The sequence below is a fragment of the Panthera onca genome, chromosome A3, assembly GCF_046562875.1.
Source record: "Panthera onca isolate mPanOnc1 chromosome A3, mPanOnc1 haplotype 2, whole genome shotgun sequence".
NCBI lineage: Eukaryota > Metazoa > Chordata > Mammalia > Carnivora > Felidae > Panthera > Panthera onca.
This window is the reverse complement of record NC_138341.1, coordinates 139579244-139601126: the sequence shown is the minus strand read 5'-3', so window position 1 is coordinate 139601126 and position 21883 is coordinate 139579244. Positions and strand designations below refer to the sequence as shown.

The following is a 21883-nucleotide window of genomic DNA, read 5'->3' as shown; positions in this document are numbered from 1 at the left end:
GGGGGCCGCCGGGACGGCTCCGCCCTCCCCGAGCCGCCGGCCTGCCTCCCGTCGGGCGCCGCGCGAGGTCAGCGCGGGGTCAGCGCGGGTCTGCGGGGTCAGGCGCGCGGCGGTTCCGCGGCCCGGACGGGCGCGAGGTAGGCCGCGGGGCTGGTTGCCGCCCGCCCGGGCCCGAGGGCGCGGCGGGGACTCACGGTCGGCGTGTCGGCCGGCCCGCGAGCCCGAGACCCGGTGTCGGAGCTGCGCGGCGGAGGTCGGGGGCGTGGGGCCCGGGCGGCCTCCCCCGCTGCGGTCGTTCCGCGCCACCTGCCGGCCGTGCGGCCTCTCGGGGGCCGCCGCCGCCCCGCCATCCCCGCGCGGCCGCCACTTCTGGAGGGCAGGCCCGCACCTGCTGGCTGCCCGGCAGCGCGCCGCCTCCGAGGTGGCCCAGACCGGGGGCGGGGCGTCCTAGGGCTCGGGGGAGCCTGACGTCACCGCCGGGACGCAGACCGGGACCGGACCTGTCTTCTGAGGACCGAGTGCCGGGGAGGGGGAGGGGGGCGGCGGAGAGCAGGCGGGCGGCGTGGGGAGGGGGGAGGGAGGCCGCCACGGGAGGGGGCGCCGGACTTGGCGAGTGCGGCGGCCGTGCACGGAAGGGGGAGGGGTCGGGCCCGGCCGCCGCTCGCCCCGTGTGACGCGTCTCTCCGGGTGCCCAGGGCAGGATGTACACGCTGCTGTCGGGCCTGTACAAGTACATGTTCCAGAAGGACGAGTACTGCATCCTGATCCTGGGCCTGGACAATGCCGGCAAGACGGTGTGTGCCCGTCCCTCTGTCACCACCCCCTCCGTGGTCCTTGTGGTGGTCTACCTGGAGCTGCGTGTTTACTGCCCAGAGTCCTCTCCAGCTGCTTTAGAAACAAAAACACTGTTCTGTTCTGCTTTGTTCTCAAGAAAAAGTCCCAAGAAGGGATGTTTGGGAAATAGACCGGAAAGGATCCCAGTCCTTACCTGCTGTCCGTTTCTCTTGTCAGACGTTCTTGGAGCAGTCAAAAACCCGGTTTAACAAGAACTACAAGGGGATGAGCCTATCCAAAATCACTACCACCGTGGGTCTGAACAGTAAGGGGGTCCCTCAGGGCTGTGGGTTTGTGGGGCAGACCCCTGAGGATGCTGTGATGTCCGCAGGCCAGCAGGCAGATGGGCAGGGCCACTTGAAGCTTTTATCCCAGTTCACACTGGGCGGATGGTGGGGGAGCACCAGAGTGGCTCGTTCCTCTCCTGGAGCTGGCAGGCGGCACGTCAGGGACCCAGGACACGCAGCCTCATCCGTCTTCTTCTCTCCTCAGTCGGCACTGTGGACGTGGGAAAGGCTCGCCTCATGTTCTGGGACTTGGGGGGCCAGGAAGAGCTGCAGTCTCTGTGGGACAAGGTAAGATAAACGCTGTGTAGGGTCCTTGGCCACGCGCTGCCTGTCCTCAGGCCGTTTCTCCCCCGGTGACACCCCTTGGCCGCTTCCTTTCCTCGTAAGGCCTCAGACTCCCCTTTTTTCTTTGTTGTTGGTAGCTTTGTCACCCACTTTGTTCCCCGGGCTTCCCCCACCCCCCCCCCCCCCCCCCGCCATCCTATCCCAGCTCCCGAGTCCTTCCCCCAAGAGCAAGGATGTACTTGATTCCCTTTGACCTGGAGATGTTGCTGCTACCACAGGACAAGACGAAAGCTGGCCAGGAAACAGGTGTGGGGGAGGTACGATGACAGCAGGACACTCCGCTTCACCGCTGGGGCTGAGTCCCTCTGCTCGGGCCCTTTCCCTCAGTTGTAGCTTGGGACCTGGTCTCTGTGGTGGCCTCTTCCCCATTAGGGGAGGACGTTTTCACAGGCCTTTAACAGCTGCCTTTTTTCTTGCTGAGGTTTTGGGGTGTTTCCAGGGCCCCGGTGCCGTGCTGCTTTTCCCACACACCCCAGCCCCGAGGTCTGTCTTCAGCTCGCCCTGTGCCAGGCACTGGGGTCCAGCAGCGAGCAGGACAGACCTAGCCTCTCCCTTAGGCGGCCCCCTCCTGGTGGATTGGTACAGTGGATTTGGTGCAGCCAATGCGAGGGGCACAGATGTGCCTGCCCCAGTTCCAGGGGCACGGACACGCTCATCTGCACTCTCGTTAGTCATCTGTGTCTTTACAATTAGCGTCTAGGTCCTGGTACCCGGTCACCTTTTCCTGGCTTTCCTCTAAAGTGTCTCCTCTATTCCGGCTTCCCTCCAGGAGGCCAGCTTCCGTCCCGTGGCCGGAAGGTCACCAACAGGTTCTCTGGCTGTTTAAGGTCACTGAAGCAGAGTGAAGCCGGGCCTGGTCTTCTGAACCAAGACCCATATTCCTGACACTGTGTCGCAGGCCAGGGTCTCAGGAGCAGACGCTGAGACAGATGTTGGGGCATAGGATGTGTGTTGAGGGCCAGCACCTGAGATGGGAGCTGGGCTAATGCGGGTCTGGGGAGGGGAAGGGCCAGCTCAGGTGGCCGGGCCAGCAGGGAGCCCGGCAGGAGAATTCCTTCCTCACAGCCCTCCCACATCAGGCCAAGCCGACTGGGACTCATACGGCCTCGTGGGTCACCACATGGGCTGCTTGGGGCAGCTATGACTTGGTAAGGTGGCTCTTGGTGGGTCAAAGTAGGTGCCACAGGAACCCACGGGCTCATCCGCTGGGTGCGCTGCCTGCCCCTGGGCTCCTGGACCACGGCCCACCGTGCACCGCTTAGCACTCATGCCCTGGGGTGGGCGTAGCTCTGCCAGGCGGGAAGAGAGAGAGGAGGCTCTGCGGCTGGCAGCGTCCCCCACTCCAGCTACTGCTCCTGCTGACGGTGTGGCTCGTCACGAGAGTCTACGCCCCTGGTCGCTGACCCTACTAGGTTCTTCGTGAGCTTTCCGGCCTCCCTGTGGAGCGGGTGCCCTGCCTCCCGCTGATAGTGTCTATCCTCCCCGCCAGCGTGGGGTCTCTGCTGGCCCCTGAACGCGAGTTGTCCAACATGCCCAGGAGACAACCGGGGTTTGTGACTTAGCGGGTCTCTGGCTGGGCCCTAGGGAACGGGGAGCCTTGGTGGTGACCACATCCCCAACCCTATAGGGCCCAGAGCTGTGAGGATGGGCAGCAGGATCCCCTGTGGGTCACCAGGATGGATGGGAAGTAGAGCTCCTGCCACCCCCGCCCCTTCCTAGACACTTGTCCCGGGGCCTGGTCCCCCGCGCAGTCTGACACCTTGGCGCCGTATTGGGGTGGCCATCGTTTCGTCCCTGGGTCCGTCCACGTACCAGCCTCGGGCTGCACCCAAACAAGACTGGCAGACCGCCCGTGCCTGCCACAGGGGCCCTTCCAGCTTCCCTCCCTCCAGGCCACACCCGAAAGCTCTCCGTCGTGCGGCCACGGGTGACGCTGCCATCAGGGTGCCGTGGGGCGGAGGCAGCCCGCCGTGCCCCCCGTCCTACCCCTGCTCAGCCCCCAGTGCCCAGCTCCATTGCTCCCGGTGCCGCCGGCCATCGCCTTACACCCGTCTGCCAGGCCAGGTCGTACGCCCCGAGGGCTGTGAGGGGATTCCCCGGGCTGGCTGTGAACCCCGTGCGGTACCCCTTCCTGCCACGGAGACCTCTGCCGCGGGGCCCGCCAGCTCCCAGCTCCCAGCAGCAAGACAGGGCCCGCAGCCCTCACACCACCTAGCACGTACGCTACAGAGGTTCCTGCTTCTGTGTGATTTGTGGGCTGCGGGATCCAGACGGCCACGCGTGTCGGGCTTCCTGTAGCGAGCGTGGATGCTGAAGCCTGTCTCGTGCTGGGGCGGGCACTTTCAGCTTGCCCTCGTTATTACACCCCGAGAATTCCCCGGAGCTGTCAGGCCTGCGCATCTGTGGGGTCGTCAGCTCGTGGACCGCGAACTGGCACCTGGCGTCCTGTTGCGTGTAACGTGCGGGTGTCCCCGGCCTCCGGGCTCTAGTGACAGCTGGGGGCAAAGTGGCAGAGATGCTGCTGTCTGATTGCCAGACGTGGATGCTTCCGGGTTGTATTTTTCGATTAGGCAGAATGTGGGCTTACCAAACGTGTGGCCGCGTCACCCGTGCCCCGCACTCCAAGGGCCCGCCCCCACGCGCCCCGTTTTGTCCATCTGTCGAGATTCCCTTTGCTGCGTGACACTTCCCCAGGCCTGGGCTCTGATGCCGCTGCTGTGCGCGTGCCTGGGCTAACTGCCTCCTGCCCCAGTCCGGCCCGCAGAGCTCAGTGCTGCTGGTCTGGTCCTCGGCGCCGCCCCTCCCTCCCTTTGGTGGTGGCTGTTGCGTGGCTTCCGAGCAGTATGGCCATCGGCTTGCTGTCCACACTGGCACGTGATCTGGCTAGCGTCCTTCTTCCACTTCCAGGGCTGCATGGGGACACCCTATCCTTCCCCCACCCACTCCCCACCAGCCACCATCAGACCGACGATTGTGGGCGGCTTTCAGGAGCAGATGGTGAAGTGGGGTTTGGGGGCACGGTACCTGGGAAATGACAGTGTTGCCCGAGGTCAGCAAGCTGTTCCCAAAGGCCTCCAGGGCCGCCTCGCTCTGCCCTACCTTCTGCCCCCCAAAGGCACCTCGGAAGGGCCTTCCAGTTGGCGGCTGGCCCTGGGGTGGCCAAGTGCCTGTGGCCCAGCACCCCCTTTCTGCCCCTCCCCAGTACTACGCGGAGTGCCACGGTGTCATCTATGTCATCGACTCCACAGATGAGGAGAGGCTGTCCGAGTCCAAGCGAGCGTTCGGTGGGTACAGCCCGGCTCGGGGCTGGGGAAATGGTCAGGTCCAGTCTGCCCACCCCAGGTGCCTGGAGCTGGCCCTGGTGGGAGATGGGGCCCACACCAGGTCAGGCAGGGCTGTGGCCAAGAGAGAGCTCACGTGTGTGGAGGGGTGGGTGTGGGTGGGCCCCGGCAGCCACAGGCAGATAAAGGGTGCTCACCGCCCCCTTTCTGCCCACCCCAGAGAAGATGGTCACGAGTGAGGCACTGGACGGTGTCCCCATCCTGGTGCTGGCCAACAAGCAGGACGTTGAGGTGAGCTCACTACAGCATGCCCACAGGGCAGTCCCCAGCAGAAGCACGTCCCACTGACAGCTGGGACAGGGTGCCTGTCCTGGACCTCCCAGGCCAGGTGTGCTCTAGGTGCACCTGGGCCTCTCGAGGTGCGGGGCACCTTCTCTGCACAGGCAGGTGGGCGGGCAGTATTCCTCTGCCACTGGCGTGGCTGGACATGAAACGCAGAGGCGTCCCAGGGCGAGAGTCAGCTCTGATCTTGGCCTGTCTGCTGCCCTTGGGATCGCCTCAGCCGGCCAGTGGATGCTCAGTGGCAGTCTGTGTGGAGAGGGCTTTGCAGGGCAGGGTCCTGATTCTGCAGCAGAGGCGCTCTAGGGTCAGGGTGCGTCGGAGATGGCTTCCTTCCGCCTGCGGTCCCTTTCCTGCAGCCCTTCCGTGCCACCTGCTCCTCCTCCTGAGACTGCTCGCTGCAGGGCCTCTCCTAGGCAGAGAAGCCCTGAGCCCAGCCCCTCCCCACCAAGACCACGTCCTGCCCCAGGAGCAGGACATCTGCAGCGCCTGCGACCTGGCCCCTCACAGCCTCGCCTTCCCCCAGACTTGCCTCTCCATCCCCGACATCAAGACTGCGTTCAGTGATTGCACCTCCAAGATTGGCAGGCGCGACTGCCTGACCCAGGCCTGCTCGGCCCTCACTGGGTGAGTGGGGCTCTCCCTGCCGTGGGCTGGAGGCCGGGCTGGCCCCACCTCATGCTTACTGTCTCCACAGCAAAGGGGTGCGCGAGGGCATCGAGTGGATGGTGAAGTGCGTCGTGCGGAACGTGCACCGGCCGCCGCGGCAGAGGGACATCACGTAGGCATGGCTGGTGCCTGCTGGTGCCCACAGCTCACCCCTGAGTGCCCGAGGAGCGCTCCTGCCAGCTCTGAGCCACCAGGCCTGGGGGTCGGGTTTGCTTTGCTCTTGGTTTTTTTCAGTTGCTTTGTTTTCTCTTTAAGACAAGCGTTTCCCTGTGTCCGTAAAAGTGTGGGCATGCAGAGGCTTCTGCTGAGGGGAATCGGGGCAGCAGGGCCAGGCTGGGTGCCACCAGGGGACCCCCACAAGACCCCTGCCAAGCCTGCTGGTGTTGGCGGGCCGCCTGGCCCTTTGGAGCCGCCACCCCAGCAGTGTGGCCTGCCTGGCCCAGGGGGCGGAGGGGCACCTGTCTGGAAACGAGATGCTCCAGAGCTGCTCTGTGCCGTTCACCCATGGAGGAAGCTGGTGGGGCAAGTGTGTCTGTCCTCAGTCTCCGTCCCCTCTGGGCCTGGAGATGGGTTGGTGGCTGGTGTCATCTTGAGGGAGGAGGGAGACCTGGTCCACTTTGCTGGAGGCCAGCGGGGCCCTGGGTTCTGATGCCTCAGAACAGGGTGGGGGAGATCTGCCTGGGAGGCCCCGTGTCCTCTTCCGCTGGCCTCCCGTCCAGTCAGGGAGGGAGTGGGTGTTCCCTCTAAGCGTGTCTGCCGCTGGCGCAGGACAGCCAGTCGCCGTTGCGGGGGGCACACCAGCATGGGTGTTCCGAAGGCCAGCTAGGTTCCTGTGGAGCCCAGGCCAGTTGTGGGATGGGCCTTGATTCCCAGTTGGAGGTGAGGGGTGGGGTCCCCGTCAGGTCTGGGGACGGGCTAAAAACCCATTTCCGGGTCTGTGCCTGGAAACTATCCCTCCGGGTGAGGCTGGTCCTTGGGACCCTCACCACATGGCCCCTGTGGGAGCTGGCAAGACCCAGTGGGCCTAGCCCTGGGCAGGAGGCTGATTGGCCAGCACTGGGTGGAGTATGCCAGAAAATGGCAGTCTGAGTCGCTGCTGTCTGTTGTCCCTCCAGAACCCCAGGACTGGGTGGTGGGCTCCCAACTGTCTGGGCACAGTGACCACAGCACGAAGGGCTCCCAGGCTGGACCCAGGGCCTGTTCCTGCTTCCGTGGGAGTGCCAGAGCCAGAACCCTGACCCTGCTAGACTACCCTCCCTCCGAGGTGGCAGCCTTGGAGGGCCTACTGAGAAAGGCTGAGTCAGGGCTGGGGGTGGGAATGCAGGTGAGGTGACTCATGGGGGAGTCATAGGCTGTGGGGTCTTCCCCCCCCCCCCCCCCCCCCCCCCCGCTTGGGACCTATCATGGGGATCAGGCGCCAGGCTCCAGGGCTCACGGGAAGGGCTGGGAGTCGGCCAGGTTGTTCTGGAGCACTCCAGCCCTCATCTGAGCCTTCCTGTGGGGAAAAGCCGTGTTTCCCAGAAAGCACATGGGATGCACCCGGCCTAGGGGAGGTCCTTGGCTGGTCCCCTGCGGGGAAATTCCCTGCCTGCAGGGACTGGGTGGAGCTCAAGTGGAAGGGCAGGGTGAGGGGGAAGGGTCTCTTGGCAGCCCAGGTTAGTGTTGGCCAATCCAAGCTGGGTCCTATTCCACAGCAAGAGCCCCTAGACTGGGTAGGACCCTCACGACACTCCCCCCCCCCCCCCAGCTGTCCTACGCACAAAGCATGACTTGGGGTCATGGGACGAGCCTCGGGGATCTCCACTGTGCCCACAGCCAGAAGGGATGCACCTGCCACCCGCTGGCCCTCTCTGACAGTCCTTCCCACCGAGGGTCTATCCCACTTGGGGTGACCAGCAGCCAGAGGAAGCATGGGATGCTAGAAAGCCCATGCAGGTGTTTGTTTCCCCACCAGACGTGCCCGCCAGCACCCAGTAGACATGGCACAAAGTTTCATACGATCCGGTTTATAACGGCTTTATAAAAAATAAACTTTGTTACTGTAATGGGACCCCGGTCGGTTGAGCTTACTTTAGTAAGTCACTTTTGGTGTGATGCCCATGTGGGAGCCCCAGCTTGGGAACAGAATAAATAGGGGGCGGGGTGCTCAGCGTGCCCAGAAGCGTGTGCGGACACTGCGCTCCAGCCCAGGCAGCCGGGCTTCGCGCAGGGCCCGCAGCAGCCGCACAGCCAGCGCCCCAGCCTGTGCCTCACGGAGCTCCAGGAGCTGCTGCCTCAGCTTCGGCTGCAGGCCGTTGCGACCCTCCCTGGGTGGCACTGGGCCTTGTGCTTCTGGGCCCCTGAGCGCCTGCCACAGCCGCAGGAGCTTCTTGAAGGACCAGTCCTGGAAAGCCACGAAGTCAATGACAGCGCGCTCACACTCCTCGGCTCCTGCAGCGGGGCGGGGGGGGGGGGGGGTCAGGACCCAGTGGTAGAGGCCTCCGTGTGCTCTAGGGTGTGGAGGGGAGGGACACCCGACAAGGGAGAAATCCCTGCCCACTAACAGGTCCAGTGCAGAGGCGGAAGAAAAGGTCAGAGAGCGTGCAGGGGTGGGAAGGGAGATGCGGTTTAAACTCCCTGGGAGTCCGTTTCCCAAGGGGGGTTGGGGGGGGGGTGGCTGGCGTGGCCTGCGGAGGCACTGGTGCCACGCCACCACCGCAGGGGACTCCCCAGGTAAGTTTCTGGAGGACCCTCCCAGAGGCTGGATAAACGCTGCATACCTCAGGGCTGGACTCTGGCCTGGGGACAACAGGGACACAGGCTGACCACCTCTGACTCACGCGCCCCCTCCCCTGCTCACCTGGCCCCCCTGGCTCCGGGGTGCCGAGTGGGAAGCCGGCGCAGCTAGTGCACAGGGCGTCGTGGGAGGCCGAGCCGGGCACGTTGAGGACGAGGCCCAGGGCCGTGCAGTTGCGGTGGGGCTGGCACTGTTCCGAGCTCGAGCTGCTGGCCGAGAAGGTGCCCGGGGGACACGGCTGGCATTGCGTGTTCTGGCTGGGGGTGCCTGGGGACGAGATGGGGAGGAAGGGGTCAGGGGGAGCCAGGGGGTGCGGTCCTCACCGGTGGCTGAAGTCCCAGGCCGCCGCCCGCCAGCCCGGCCGCGCACCGGGGACAGTCACGCCCGCGCCGGGCGGGCAAGGCGCGTGCTCCAGGCAGAAGCCCGCGTGGGCGAAGAAGCCGGGGCGGCAGCGGCAGGCGCGGTTGTGGGTGGCGTCGCAGGGCCGCGCCTCCTCCTCGCGTTCCCCGCAGATGACGTTGCAGTAGCGGCAGCGCTCCAGGTAGTTCCAGAACTGCGTGTAGTGGCGCGGAGGGCACGCGCCGCACGTCGTGGGGGCGTCCCGACGGCACGGCCGCTGCACGAAGGTGCCCGGGGGGCACTGGCCGCACACCAGCCACTCCCGGGTCTCCGCGTCCCGCCACGGGTAGGTGAGCGCGCCCGCCGTCGCCGTCGCCGCCGCCGCCCCGTGTGCCGCCAGAGCCAACAGTAGGGTGGGCAGCGCCCAAGGCCGGGTCAAGGGCGGCGGTCCCCGCCTCTCCAGTGCCCACATGATAGTCACCGGAGCGGCGGCTCGGCCTCCGGGAGGCCCACGAGCGAGGACACGGGGACGACGCGTCCTACCCTACCTGTCGCCACCCCACAAGCTCGCCCGTCGGAGGCCAGCGCCGGCCTATATGGCCCGGCCTCGCCACGCCCCCGGGGGGAGGGCTCACGACCTCCACGGGGCCGCGCTGCGACCCGACTTTCGGCGACGTCACCGCCCCAAGGCCCCTCCCTCCCCAGGGAGCCCCCTCACCCCGCCCCCCCCCCCCCCCCCGCCTGGCGCCAGCCTCCTCCGGGCCTTAGTCCAGGGGGCGGTCCTGCGAGGGCCTCCCCAGCACCAGGGGCAGCTCTCTACCCGGGAGCAGGGCTGGCAGCCGGGGTGCAGGCTGGGGATGCCTGGCTCCTCTCTTCTCTGGCCTCAGCCATCCGCCGGTCCACCTGTGAGGACGGAGGCTGAGCCCGGCTGGGACAAAGCGCTCAGCGTGCCCTTTCCCGGACAGGGTGGGACGACCCTACTCAGATGCCCACGTCTTCCTTCCCAGCACCCTCAAACCCCACTGCCAAGTCCAGACCCTACAAACAGCGTCTGGATACGGTATCCGCAACTTTATTAGAGAACCTGTCACCTGATTAAAAGCAGGTCCACTGCGCGCGCGCGCACACACAGGTCCCGGAGAGGAGGGGGCAGAGCGTTTCCCCCACCTTCCAGTCCTGGGCTCAGGCCGCAGCAGCCAAGCGCCTGAAGCTCCACCCACAAGCAAGCAGCCAAGGAAAGTTCTGAAGAGGTACCTTTTAGCAGACCCTCCCCAGACCCTAAGGGCACTTCGGGGCTTCTCACAGGCAGGCGTCGACCCTGCTGCCATTTCAGGGGCATCCCCACGGGCACTGGCCTGGCCCGTGGCCCGCTCCCCGTGAAGGGACAAGCGTCCCAGCTGCGTCTGGGACAGAGGCGGCGTCCGCCTGCCCGAGGGTCTCCAGCCTCACTGGGGCTCTGGCCAGAAGACCTGCGTGATGCTCTGCTTCCTGGCAGGGGCGTGGCAGGCCGGGCAAGTCCTAGAGGCCTGCGGAGATAGGGCAGTGCTGCACAGGCGCCGCCCCCCGCACCCCCCAGCTCCGGGCCCCCCGGGTGGCGGACGCCAGCGGGCGGGTCCGCAGGGTCCTGCCGCCAACCTGGAGGAGCCGTCGCCAGCAGGCCCGGCAGCGGTGGAAGTTGCAGGAAGGGCACTGGAAAGGGACCGTGTCCTCCGCCCCGCAGCCGGGGCACGCCGAGCCTGCTCCAAGGGGGCCGCTGTGAGCGCCGCTGGCAGCGGCGCCGCCCCCACTGCCCACACTCCCTGCGGCCCCTCCCAGGAGACCTACCGGACTCGGACGGCGCGTGCCTGTGGGGGGCGCCGGGGGGCTGGCTGGGAGCCCCCGCATCCCCGGCCTGCCTCGGTCTGAGGAAGGCCAAGATCTTGCTCTGGGTCCTCCCCGGTGTGTCCTGTCCTGGGGGGCCTGGAGACACGGGCGCGAGTCTGAAAGGGTGGTTCGGGCTGATCTGCGGCCCACCTTGCTGGGCTGCGTGGGGCTCCGGGGGCACCAGGTGGTCTCCCCCCTGCTCCACCCCCCCCCCCCCCCCCCCCCGCCGCCGCTACCTGGCCTGGAATCACCGTGGGCGAGGTCGGGAGGCACAGTGGGAGTCCCGTCCTGGGGACCCGGCGGCTCAGGGCCGGCGCTCGGGGCAGCCGGGCCCATCAGGTCGGCGCACACCTGCCGGAAGCGCTGCTGGTGGCGAGGTCTCAGGAACGCGCCAAACCCTGTGGGGAGAGCGGTCAGGCCCCGCCCGCAGCGGCCCGGCCCGGCCCGGCCCGGCACACCCCCCAGCCCCGCCCCTTCCGCGGCCACTTGCTCTCCAGCAGGCGCAAGTCCTCGGGCCTTGAGGTAGTGAGTGCGGCCGCCACGGCCACCACCTTCTCGAAGTCACCGTCCCGTCTGTAGGCGGTGAGCGCTGCGAGGAGCTGGCTGCAGCCTACGGACCCAAGGGCCTTTCGGACATCGGCCAAGTAGGCGCTCCCCACAGGCGGGCCTTGCTTCTCCGCCCTGGGGGCTCCAGATCCCCCGTCTTTTGGACAGCTGCCGGGGTCTCCTGGTGGGGAGGTGGATAGGATCATGGCGGGGATCTGGGGCCCGAGGGAGCTCCCCTGGCACCCTTCACACCAGCCTGCTCCCTCGGCTCTGGGGTTGCAGAGCCAGAACGGCACCCACGCCCCCCAGGGAGGACACCAGGGCTCTCGTGCTCTGCTTCGAAGCCTCTCTGGGGACTGGTACCTGCCGGGGCCGGTCCGGAGACCAGGTGAGGCCTGCCTTGATTCAGGTGCTGTCCAGGGTCCAGCTGCCCGGCTGCACCCTGGGACAGGGTCAGCTTTGGGTCACACTCCCTCCTTCCTGAAGAAACAGGGACACACAACGAACCACCCAGCTGGTCCCCAAGGGTCCGGAGTGCTCCCTGGGGAGGAGGCAGGTCTGTCCAAGGGGAGACTGACACCTGCCACCCTCCTCTGACCACAGCACGACCCAGGCTTGAGCCCCCACCACAGCCAACTGCTGCCAGGGGACCAGCAGAGACACCCCGGTGGGCACCAAGCCCAGAAAGGAGAGGGGTGACTCTTTTGCCGGCAAGTCCCCTCCTTGGGGCCGAGGGGTCTTCCTAAGCCAGCTCCCCACCCCCCTCCCTGATACCTATCCTTGGGGAAGTCCCTGCTCGGGGGTGAACTGTTTGCAACTGGGGACACAGGCTCCCAGGCTCTGAGGTGCAGGGCCCACTCCTGGCAGACACAGGTGGGGACAGGGTCCCAGCCCGGGCCATGCATGCTCTGGGGGACACACACCTCACCCTCAGCAGGCCTCCACGGGTGAACAGTCCCACCCAGGAGCAGGGAGGCTGGGCCAAGCTAGCATTGCCCACCACCCCGCCCCCCGAACCCGGGGTGCCGCCCGCTCACCCCTGGGGGCCTGGGCTGACGGAGCGCCCCGCCTCTGAGGAAGGCTGTGCTCAGGCCGGTAGCCGCAGCCATGGCCTGTCCACTGCAGGCAGACCTCCTCAAACTGCTGCTTGTGGTGTGGCCGCACGAACTGGTAGAAGCCTGTTGGAACGGTTCCACCATGCGGCCCCCGCGTGCTGAGCTGGGTGGAGGGCTCTGGGGTCAGGGGCCGTGCACCGGAACCTTTTCTAGGGAGCAGGGACAACCACGGACCCTGGTGCCCGCCCACAAGCCCCCCTCCCCGCCACGGCTGCCGCACTGCCCCCGGGTCGGGGGGCCACCGCGGGCCAGGGCACCTTGGAGCAGGCCGTGCTTCTTGGGATCCTCAGCAAAGAGTGGGCCGAGGCAGGCCACCAGAGCCTCAAAGTCGTCAGAGCCCTTGTAGTCCTGCAGGGCCCTGGTGAACATGTCGAAGCTGGCCTGGCTCAGCGCCTGCTTCACGGCCACCATGAACAGCTTGGCCCTGCCCGCCTGTGTACTGGCCACCGGCCCCTCCTGCTGGACACAGGGCCAGGGGCCCCATCAGTCAGGACCCACCCTCCCCTGTCCCAGGGACGCTGGGCCGCTGCTGTGGAGCACAGGCACTGGGAGGGACACCCCAGCTCCAGGGCACGGCTGGCCTGGCCCCAGGAGGGAATCCACAAAGACAGCCATGCCCCTTGGAGAGCAGCAGAGGCCAAGTGTAGTTTTGCTTCCCCTGGGTCGGGGGCTCCTACTCCTCAGCCAAGTTCCCTGCGCCCACGCAGCAGCGGACAGCCCCAGCCCGAAGGACGGTCAGCCCACAGCAGAGGGCACTTCTGACCAGATGGGGGACCTAAGACATCACTGTGCCTCACTCGTGCTGCACAGCTCAGGCCCGGACGCTGCCGGGGCTCTCAGCAAGAGAACGCGGAAACCAGACAGGAGGGGTCCAGGCCCCCCAGTCTCCGCCCACTCCACCCACTTCCTGACAGCATTAGTTCCCAGACGCCCAGGGAGATGGACAAAGGCAGGTGGTGCATGGGGCTTTCCAGGGCTTTCCTGGTTCAGAGGGACTCAACTGCCCTTAAATCCTTCATCTGAGGCTGGGAAGGCAGACCGTCCCCACACTCGGGCACGTCAGCACCCACACTTGAGCCAAGGGCTCAGCTAAGGGGGAGCTGACCTGGCTGCCAGCCCCACACCAAACCCGCCCAAAGGGCGAGGGCCCGACGTCCGTCCAGCTGGACCTGTCATACCACCCACAAAGTGGTCTCCAGGAAAGACAAAAGGAAACGAAAGGCCCAAAGCTGACCACAAGTTGGCAGGACTCCCAAGTGTGGAGGAGCCACCCCCGGTGGGAGGGACCCCGTGGGCCCCGGGCAGGGCCGCACTGGCAGGGCCGCAGGACCCCATGCCGTTGCTGGGAGCTCTGCGGGGTCTGAAAGGTTGTCAAGGTAAGAAGTTAAAATGCAAAAGAGACCTGGAGCCCATGCAGGCCAGGCCCTGCAAAGATGCTGGGAGGCAGGAGGGAGGCGGGAGGCGGGAGGGGGCCCAAGCCCAAGAGGAGGGCGGGAGGAGGCCCTCGGAGCTGTCAGAATAGGCTCACCCAGTGAAGGTGAGGAGGCTTAAAAGACCCTCCTTTAAACATTCCAGCTGAACAAAGGTTGGGGGTGGGGGGCAGGCCTTGGAGAGCCAAGGGCATGGGGCCAGGCTGCACCCCTGGGAAGGCAGCAGGGAGGCCAGGCCCAGCCACACCTCACACTCCCTGGTCGGCACCGTGCAGCCTGGGGCTCCCACCCGACCCCGTACGTGGGACGCTTCACGTACCCGGCTGCCCACCAGCCTGATCTTCCTTCTGCCTCCTTTCTGCTGCTGTGCAGGCCTCTTCTCACGTGGGAGGGACAGGGTGGAGACATGCGCTGCCTGGGGGGGACACGCTGTGGTCCTGGCCACGCCCTCAGAGCCCCCAGGCCCCTTGTGACACTGCAAGGGCCCACAGTGGGAGAGAAGAGGCCTCTCTCCTCGGTCCGCCCCACCAGCCTCCCCCGTGGCCCGGACGGGAAGGGTACGGAAGGGATGGGGGGAGGGGCCGCCTGCTGTCGCAGCCGGGCTCACTCCCGGCCCCAGGGAGCAGGACTGGGAGGGGAAGGGACTCTGCGGCAAGCAGGGCACGGGGGCTCCAGGTCCGGCCAGAGCTAAGGGCTCCAGCGCAAAGGCTCCAGGTGAGGAGCTGTGTCCCCCCTGCCCATCCCCACCCCCAGCTCAGGCTCCCAGAAAGGGCTGACCTCTGGGGCAGCAGGAGCTGGACTCTGACTGCTCGTGCCAACCCCCAGAGAACCAGCAGGGGGGTGTAGGGCAGCACCAGCTGAGGACCGGGGGCGGGGGCGGGGGGGCGTGCCAGGGATGTGCCGAAACTCAACCACCCGCCTGACCAGGGGGTTTACAGGAGGGAGAGTAGATGTGCCCCAGGCTTGGGAGTGGGGGGTGGGGGGCACGGGTCTGTCTCTGGGGCCTCCCGCACCTCCTCCTCCCCAGGGGAGGCCTTGTCCCCAGGCCCCCCAGCCAGATGCTCGCTGTGTTCCAGGGCTGCCAGCAGCCCCACAGGCCTCTGCTGAGCGAGGGCCAGCTCCCGCCCGTACTCCACACACAGGCTGCTCTCGGCGTCCCTGGTCGGCGACCCTGTGGGAGCACAGATATCAGCAGCAAAGCCCGTGGGAGGAAGGGGGTGACCGGGGGGGGGAGGGGGGGGAGAAGTCAGGTCTGTCCCAGCAACACTCAGGCTCAGACAGGCACTCTGGTCACTGGACCAAGCACACGGGTAGCCAGCGGGAAGCACCCCAGGCCCCCGGCCCGCAGGGCCCCTGCCCAGCCGTGTCCCTCAGGCAAACGCACCCACGGGTCTCCGCCTCAGGCTGGGGACGTGCACGTCCAGACTCCTGGCTTTCCTGGTGGAGAGGGGGCCGGGCGACACGGCCACCATGACAGCACCTTCTCCCTCACCCAGACTTGGGGCAGCGAGTAGCGGGGCCGGCACGGGCATCTGGACAGTCACAGAGAGGTTGGGGTCGCGCACAGACCCTTCCCCTGGGTAGGGCGTGAGGACGCAGCCAGCTGGGCATTAGGAACTCACAGTTTTCTGGGCGACACGGAAGAACTGGGCCACGTCCCGGATGACGTGGCCGAAGCTGTCATACACCTTGACGTGGGGGCGCACCCAGGAGGGCAGCTGGGCTCTGGCATCCGCGTGAGTGAACCTGGCAGGGCGTCGGCTGTCAGACAGGGAGCCCCGCCCACCCCATGGCCCACGGCCCACAGCCCAGGCTCACGCTCGCTGAGGGAAGGACCAGAGCCTAGCTGGCCACCCTCGAGGCTGCGTGGAGAAGAGCCGCACCTGTGGTCACAGAGGAAGATGGCCCCGTAGTCGTGGCGATGCCGGATCACCCGCCCGATGGCCTGGTTCACAGCCCTGGACGCCTGCTGCCGGTACCACTCGTGCCCGGAGAGGAGCTGTTGGGGGGGGGGCTCAGTCATGGGGGCTCTAGACCCTCCTCCCCACTCCCACCCAGGCCTGTGGCCTCTCACCTGACCTCCAGGCCCGCTGCGGCCCTTCAACTCGTCCAGGAACTGCATCTTGAGGACCACCCGGGGGTCCATGCGTGGGGGGTACGGCAGGCCCGTGACGATCACACCGCGGCCGTTCGTGTCCGCAAAGTCTAGCCCCTCGCTGGCCTGGGGGCGTGAGTACTCTTTTCCCCGGTCTGCCTTCCCCAAGGGTCTGCCCACGCCCAGGTCCTCACAGCCACGCACGTACGGGTGGGGAGAAGCCTCCCACCCTGAGCCCGGCCCTACCTGGGGTTCACGGCTCCCGGGGCCTCACACTGCCGGAAGCTCCTCCACCCTCCCCCCCCGCAGCCGGTGAGGGGCGCTCACTCTCAGTGCCTAGACCCGATGCCCACCGAAGGGCTGTCCAGCCTGGGATGCCAGGGCTGCACCCTCCTCACTCCTGCTTGCTGGACACGGGGCACCAGGGAGGCGGTCGGACCGGCCCATCCCACCGTGTCACAGCCCCCCAGGTCACGAGCCGTGAGCTGCCTCCGACACAAGCACCAGCCGGGGGAAGACAGGCCGGCAGGTGTGGGGCACAGACCCTCAAGAGCCTCACCTTCCCCCGGCACACAGCCAGGAAAGTAGCCCCGTTGGACCCGGGGGAGGCGACTCGAGTGTAATAAGCATCCACCACCTGGGAGGAGACACCGGTCAGCTCCTTCCGTCCACGGAAGCGAGACCCCAGGTCTCATCCTCTGAGATGAAGGGCTGTCCCAGCTGGGAGGTGGGCGAGCAGAGTTCTAGAAGCTTCCTCATGGCATAGGTTCCCAGGCTGACCCAGAACCTGTTCAATGTTTCCCAGAAAGCATGGGGACCCCAGGGCTGGGGGTAAGGGGGCAGGGGAGGCTTGCTTCGATGACGGCCCCTCAGACTCGAGGGTCTGGGGCCATCATCCCCATGCCCAAACTTCTTAAGAGGTGACCCGTCAGGGCCAGTGGCCAGCCTGGGGCAGCCATGATGGGCAGTGGAGCCCGAGAGCTCAGACCTCTGAGAAGCCACCTTTGCTCCTCGGCTCCACAAATAGAGGCTTCAGGGCCTCCAGCTTCCTGGCAAAGTCACGGGCCTGTGAGGAGAGACAGGGAAAGGGGGTGCCCATCACACCCGTCACATCTGGCAGGCGGAGGGCCACATTGCAGTCACCTCTGCCTTCTCACACAAATGTTCTTGCTCCGGCCCTGCCAGAGCCTTGGCTGTCTGGGGCTCCCCTCCCACCCCCAGGACACACAGAGGAGGGACGTACCCGCCAGAACTCCAGGCTTTTCTCCATGACGGGGTAGGAAGGGAAAAAGACCAGGAGCCCGTGCGGGACCACGCGGGCGATGTTGCCTACAAGTGCCACCGTGGCTACGTCAGCGGGAGTAGGTGCTCAGAGAGACTGCCAACGATACCCCCTGGGGACAGCAGGCAGGGCAGGGACCCCAGACACCAGGGAGTGGGGTGGGACCTCAGGATGGAGGCCAAAGCTTCCCACGGGCACTCACCTAGCGCCTTGCCGAGGGAGGACAGGCATGCATCAGAAAACCTGCACAAAGCCAAAGGCCCACCATCGCGAGGGTTCCAGCAGGTGGCACACTGCCTGCCCACCTCCTTATCCACCAGGCCCCCTACCGTTTGTCAAAGGCAGAGCTCAGCTGGGCTCCATCGGGGCCTTTGGGGACGATCCCCACCCAGATCTGGTGCTTGTCGATGACGTGTGGGTTCTCCAGGCAGACTGGGAAAGGGCTGGGGCAGCAGGGTGGCCCCCGTGAGGTCCTGAACCCCAGCACCTGGCGGCCTGCGGCTGGCCCTGGGACCCCCGCCCCCACAGGGCACAGGGCAGCCTTACATCTGCAGCTCCAGGGCGAAGGAGGACACGGGGGCCAGTGTGCCGCTGGTGAGGATGAGGGTGCGGACGCCCTGGCGGACCAGCTCGTGCATGCTGTGGCCGGGGCTGAAGCACCAGTAGCTCAGCACCTTCCCTGCGAGGGGGAGTGTGAGGCTGGGCGGGACACAGGAGGCCTGCCACAGGCGGCCGCTGGGCCCCGCAGCCCACACGCACATGTCTGAACACGCGGACCTGCCTGAGCCCTGAGCTGAGGGTCTGGGCCAGGGCCCCTCTTTCCTCCTTCAGGCGTCCTGGGAGCATGGGCGGACCCAGAGCAGGCCCGCAAGGGGAACATACTGGGCGTCACCTCCAGAAAGGCCAGCCAACCCAACCTAGACTTGCAGACACGGACGTGTGGCTCAGGGCACCGAGAGCAGGCAGGCAGGCTGCCATCACGTGCCCCTGGCTGAAGGGCACACCTGGAAAAGGAAGCGGAACCCAAGCTCTGCTCCAGGAAGAGGAGGGAGGGGCCGTGCTTCCCAGAGGCGGGGTCGGTGCTTCCCTGGAGGGGCGGGGCCGGCGCTTCCCTGGAGGGCGGGGCCAGCGCTTTCCCGGAGGGGACGGTCCCCCGCAGGCAGCGCCAGCGCTGAAGTCACCGGCAACAAGACAGTGGTGTCCGGAAGCAGCCGTTCCTAAAAGTGCCTGCCTCCTACTGGCCCCCAGCTGGGTCTGGAAGCTTAGGAAATTAAACCAGCACAAGCAGAATGACTTTAAATAGCACTCCAAAGTCCACACTAGGTCATGGGTCAGCCGGGCTGTTTCCAGAAAAGAACCAGTCCCCTCCTGGGGCCAGAGAAGGTTTTTCCACCTTCAGGTGGGAATCTGGCCCGAGATGGGGGGGGGGGGGGAGAGCGGGGGCTGGGTGCTCTGGCCTCTCCCGGCAGGGCCGGCCCTCCCCTTGCTCACGCACATCCTAGCTTCTCGGGAAGGTCAGCAATGAACCAGCTTCCCACAAACGCCCAACTCGGGGCGGCTATTTCTGAGAATTCACATGAGCTCCGAAGTACACAGGACACAGGGGACGCGACGCCCCGCCCCGCTGGCCGTGGATACCTGCATACCCTGCCCGTGTGTGAGTGCTCCCCCAGGGCGGGGAGGGGGGGCAGGCCCCAGTGCTGGCGCAAACTGCTTCCTGTGACCTCACAACACGCGAGGGTTGCGCTGGTCTCCCTGCCTTTCATGGAAGCTACTTCCTGCTCTGAGAGGCCAGGTGACCCACCGAGGGCACCCTGTGACCCTCCTGCTTGGCGCCAGCCTTGCCCACGGGCCCAGCCCCGCTCTTCCTGCTCGGCTCCGTGGGACGGCTGACAGCGGCATGGAAGGGGGTGTGCCGGCAGGGCTGGGGGCTGGGCCCGGAACACAGGCCACCGGCCATGCTGAGGGGTGACCGGGACAGGACAGTGACCTGACCTTGGGACCCACTGCCCCAGACGTGTCTGGCAAAGCCCACTCCAAAGGCCAGGCCGCCTGGGGTGCTGAACTCTGCCTGGGATTGCCGGGACACTGGCCACCACCAGTGTGGACCACACCACACCACAGGGACACACACCTTGGCCAGGACAGGCCAGCCTAGCCTCACACCAAGAGCCACGGGATGCCTGACACAGACCCCATCCTCAAGAGTCACAAGTGGCCCCGTCTCCAGGACACGTGGAAGCAGGTAAGACCAGTAACAAACCTGGAGAGTGGGACGTGGGATCAGGGTAACAGAGGCAGCACCGGAGGGACCGGAGTGGCCATCACACACGACCCTGGGGTCTGGAGAGTGGCCTCGGCCTGAGCTGGCCCCGCACGTGTCCGCTCGGTGGGACGGCATTAAAGCAGCACACCTGTGCCGACGTCAACGTGCCCAGGTCTCCCCTCCCTGTGGGGTGGGGCACCTGGCCGTGCCCTCGCTCCACGGAAGCCCTTCAGGTGACTCTGGGTAGGCCCTGTGCCGTCGGCCAGCTGAGGCCCTTCTGTCTCCACCGGCTCTGTCTGGGTGAGCTGTGGGGTCACACGGGGCAGGCTGCGCCCGGGGCGGGGTGGGGGGGGGGGGGGGCCGTGGGCGCTGTGCGGAGCCGGAACAGGGGAGCGCGGCCCCGCCCCCCAGGCACCATACCTTGCTTTCTGGCCGCCGTGGCGTTCCAGGCGTCTGATCGCCGAGCTGTCCTCTGGTGACTGGCATCAGGGTGGATGTGCACCTGGAGGGACAGAGGGGACAGCATCCCGAGACCCAGCCCCAGGGTCCCCCCGTCCCCGAGGCAGCCCCTACCTTGTAGGATCGAGAGACCCCAGGCCCCATCACAGAACTAGACACGCCCTCCGCAGGGTCTGCACTGAACACAATCTGAAAAGCAGACGTGGGGGACAAAGTCAGCAGAGACACGCTGGTCACACAGCGTACAGCAGGGGCCACCACTCCTGAGTCGCCCCCACACACGGGACGGACGCTCAGGGCGTTGTCATCCCCTACCCTGCCTTTGAGCTCATGGCATCCCTGCTGTGGGACTCCGGGCCGAGGGGCAGGAGTCACACTTGCCTGTCCCCTCTCCTGAAGGGCCCCACGGCACCGGAGACACAGCCATCCCGCAGGGCCCCCTCTGTGGTAGCTAATCCACGTGCTCTCACGGGGAGCAGGCCTGGGGTGGTCAGGGAGCCAGAGGAAGGGACTCAGTTCACCCCCAGAAGTAAAAAGACAAAAGCGACCCCTAACGAAAATAAAGAGAACCGTACTCTTGGCCAAGGCAACAAACGGAGAAAGAGAGTCGAGAGGTAACTTTGGGGAAGAAGGCGCACGATGCTGGAAGTTAACAAACCACGTGGCGGGACTGCTCAGAAAACCAAACGGCTTTTACAATTAGAAGGAAAACTTAGTAAGACAGCACCAGGAGGCCGACAGAAACACCAAGAGTGCCCCAGGATGCCCTGGGGCCCAGCGGCTTCCTGTCCACGGCTTTGCAGGTGAGCAGGTCTCACGCCGCCCCAGGGCAGGCTGCACCTGCCCATCCCTCCTGAGGCTGCCTCTGTCTGGGTGGGCTGCAGACCCCCTTTCTCACACTACCTTGAGGGGATCTGAGTTTCGGGAGGTACGAGGCTCTACAGCCCGCCTGGGGGTGCTCTCGGTGCGGCCTGTGACATGGGCTACCTGTCTGGCCAGCCCACTGACCCCCTGCAGCCCCGGGGCCAGCCCAGCACACCCCCTTCCCACAGGAGTCAGGTCTGGGAGGAGCAAGAGCCCGGTCACACTTCCTCCAGCTGGAAGGGACACACCAGAGAGAGAAGCTGGCCTACAGGCAGCACCGGGCAGGCAGGGACACGGAGCCATCTGCCAGGCCCACTGAGAGCGGCTGCCAAAAGAAATTCCAAACCAATGGGGTAGAGGTGCTTGGGTTCCAGTGAGTCTGCGGGGGAGAATGTGGGGAGGGGAGGGGGCTGCGTGGGACCGGGTTTGAGCTCAGGGCACCTGTGGAGGGGACAGCAGCCCTAGCCCAGCGCCCACTCATCTGCAGGGACCCTGAGATCAGTGGGGAGTACACGCAGGGAGCAGCTCAGAGGAGAGGGCCCGCCTGGCAGGAGTCTCAGACAGGGGCCAGGGTACCTGGAGACCCGACAGTCACAAGAGGCCATGGCCCCAGGCAGCAGTGGTCTGGAGCGCCTCAGAGAAGTGCTGGGAGGACAGCAAGGCAGGGCCTGGTACCCCAGGACAACACCTACCCACACTTCACACTCAAGGAGACGGAGCCCCAGGTACCAGATCACAGTGGTTCTGGGGGAGGTATACCTGCCTTTCCCTGGGCTGCAGGATCACCCACTCCTAGCTCCTCCTCCCTTCCCCCCCATCCCAGTCGGACCTCCCCCTCCTGGCCTCCCCCAACCCCAGGCAGACCTCCCAGCCTGGCCTCCCCCCACCCCAGTTGGACCTCTCCTGCTTGGCCTCCCCCCAACCCCAATCGGACCTCCCCCCACCCCAGTCGGACCTCCCAGCCTGGCCTCCCCCAACCCCAGGCAGACCTCCCAGCCTGGCCTCCCCCAACCCCAGTCGGACCTCCCCCGCCTGGCCTCCCCCAACCCCAGTCGGACCTCCCCCGCCTGGCCATGCAGGTGTGAAGAAGCAC

General features: G+C 66.4%; 3 protein-coding genes across 22 annotated transcripts in view; 1 reads left to right on the top strand and 2 right to left on the bottom strand.

The window, feature by feature from the left end:
- The first annotated feature begins 10 nt into the window (after nt 1–10).
- On the top strand, nt 11–7805 carry ARFRP1 (ARF related protein 1). 11 transcript variants are annotated; one of them, XM_081795414.1, is made up of 8 exons: nt 12–137; nt 696–794; nt 1012–1086; nt 1327–1409; nt 4582–4750; nt 4968–5038; nt 5597–5713; nt 5784–6027. In XM_081795414.1, exons 2-8 carry the CDS (start codon nt 702–704, stop codon nt 5869–5871), a joined length of 696 nt encoding a protein of 231 aa, XP_081651540.1. In that variant the 5' UTR covers nt 12–137; nt 696–701; the 3' UTR covers nt 5872–6027. The 11 variants fall into 11 exon arrangements, 10 of the variants coding, with proteins under 10 accessions (XP_060478428.1, XP_060478471.1, XP_081651540.1 ...); XR_014137517.1 differs by having other exon boundaries at nt 13–137; nt 1012–1099; nt 5784–5897; XM_060622497.3 differs by having other exon boundaries at nt 14–137; nt 5613–5713; nt 5784–5897.
- On the bottom strand, nt 7756–9572 carry TNFRSF6B (TNF receptor superfamily member 6b). The gene is made up of 3 exons (XM_060627545.3): nt 8901–9572; nt 8595–8798; nt 7756–8185 (listed from the first exon to the last, which is right to left on the bottom strand). Exons 1-3 carry the CDS (start codon nt 9340–9342, stop codon nt 7902–7904), a joined length of 930 nt encoding a protein of 309 aa, XP_060483528.3. The 5' UTR covers nt 9343–9572; the 3' UTR covers nt 7756–7901.
- A 348-nt stretch (nt 9573–9920) lies between these two features.
- Nucleotides 9921–21883, bottom strand: part of RTEL1 (regulator of telomere elongation helicase 1) — a 31894-nt gene continuing 19931 nt past the window's right edge. For 3 of the 10 annotated variants that reach the window (XM_078443853.2, XM_078443854.2, XM_078443852.2), the window contains exons 15-36: nt 20041–20115; nt 19888–19969; nt 17748–17880; nt 17531–17644; nt 17404–17444; nt 17163–17248; nt 16908–16985; nt 16479–16556; nt 15899–16045; nt 15708–15823; nt 15447–15570; nt 15209–15356; nt 14838–14995; nt 14144–14239; nt 12652–12853; nt 12317–12457; nt 11643–11759; nt 11224–11460; nt 10970–11131; nt 10695–10849; nt 10506–10606; nt 9921–10396 (exon numbers count right to left, since the gene is read on the bottom strand). In XM_078443853.2, coding sequence (XP_078299979.1) covers nt 9958–10396; nt 10506–10606; nt 10695–10849; nt 10970–11131; nt 11224–11460; nt 11643–11759; nt 12317–12457; nt 12652–12853; nt 14144–14239; nt 14838–14995; nt 15209–15356; nt 15447–15570; nt 15708–15823; nt 15899–16045; nt 16479–16556; nt 16908–16985; nt 17163–17248; nt 17404–17444; nt 17531–17644; nt 17748–17880; nt 19888–19969; nt 20041–20115 — 3030 coding nt within the window. In that variant the 3' untranslated portion in view covers nt 9921–9957. The remainder of the gene's footprint in view (nt 10397–10505; nt 10607–10694; nt 10850–10969; nt 11132–11223; nt 11461–11642; nt 11760–12316; nt 12458–12651; nt 12854–14143; nt 14240–14837; nt 14996–15208; nt 15357–15446; nt 15571–15707; nt 15824–15898; nt 16046–16478; nt 16557–16907; nt 16986–17162; nt 17249–17403; nt 17445–17530; nt 17645–17747; nt 17881–19887; nt 19970–20040; nt 20116–21883) is intronic. The other 7 variants (XM_081795407.1, XM_081795408.1, XM_081795410.1 and 4 more) reach the window with 6 other exon arrangements.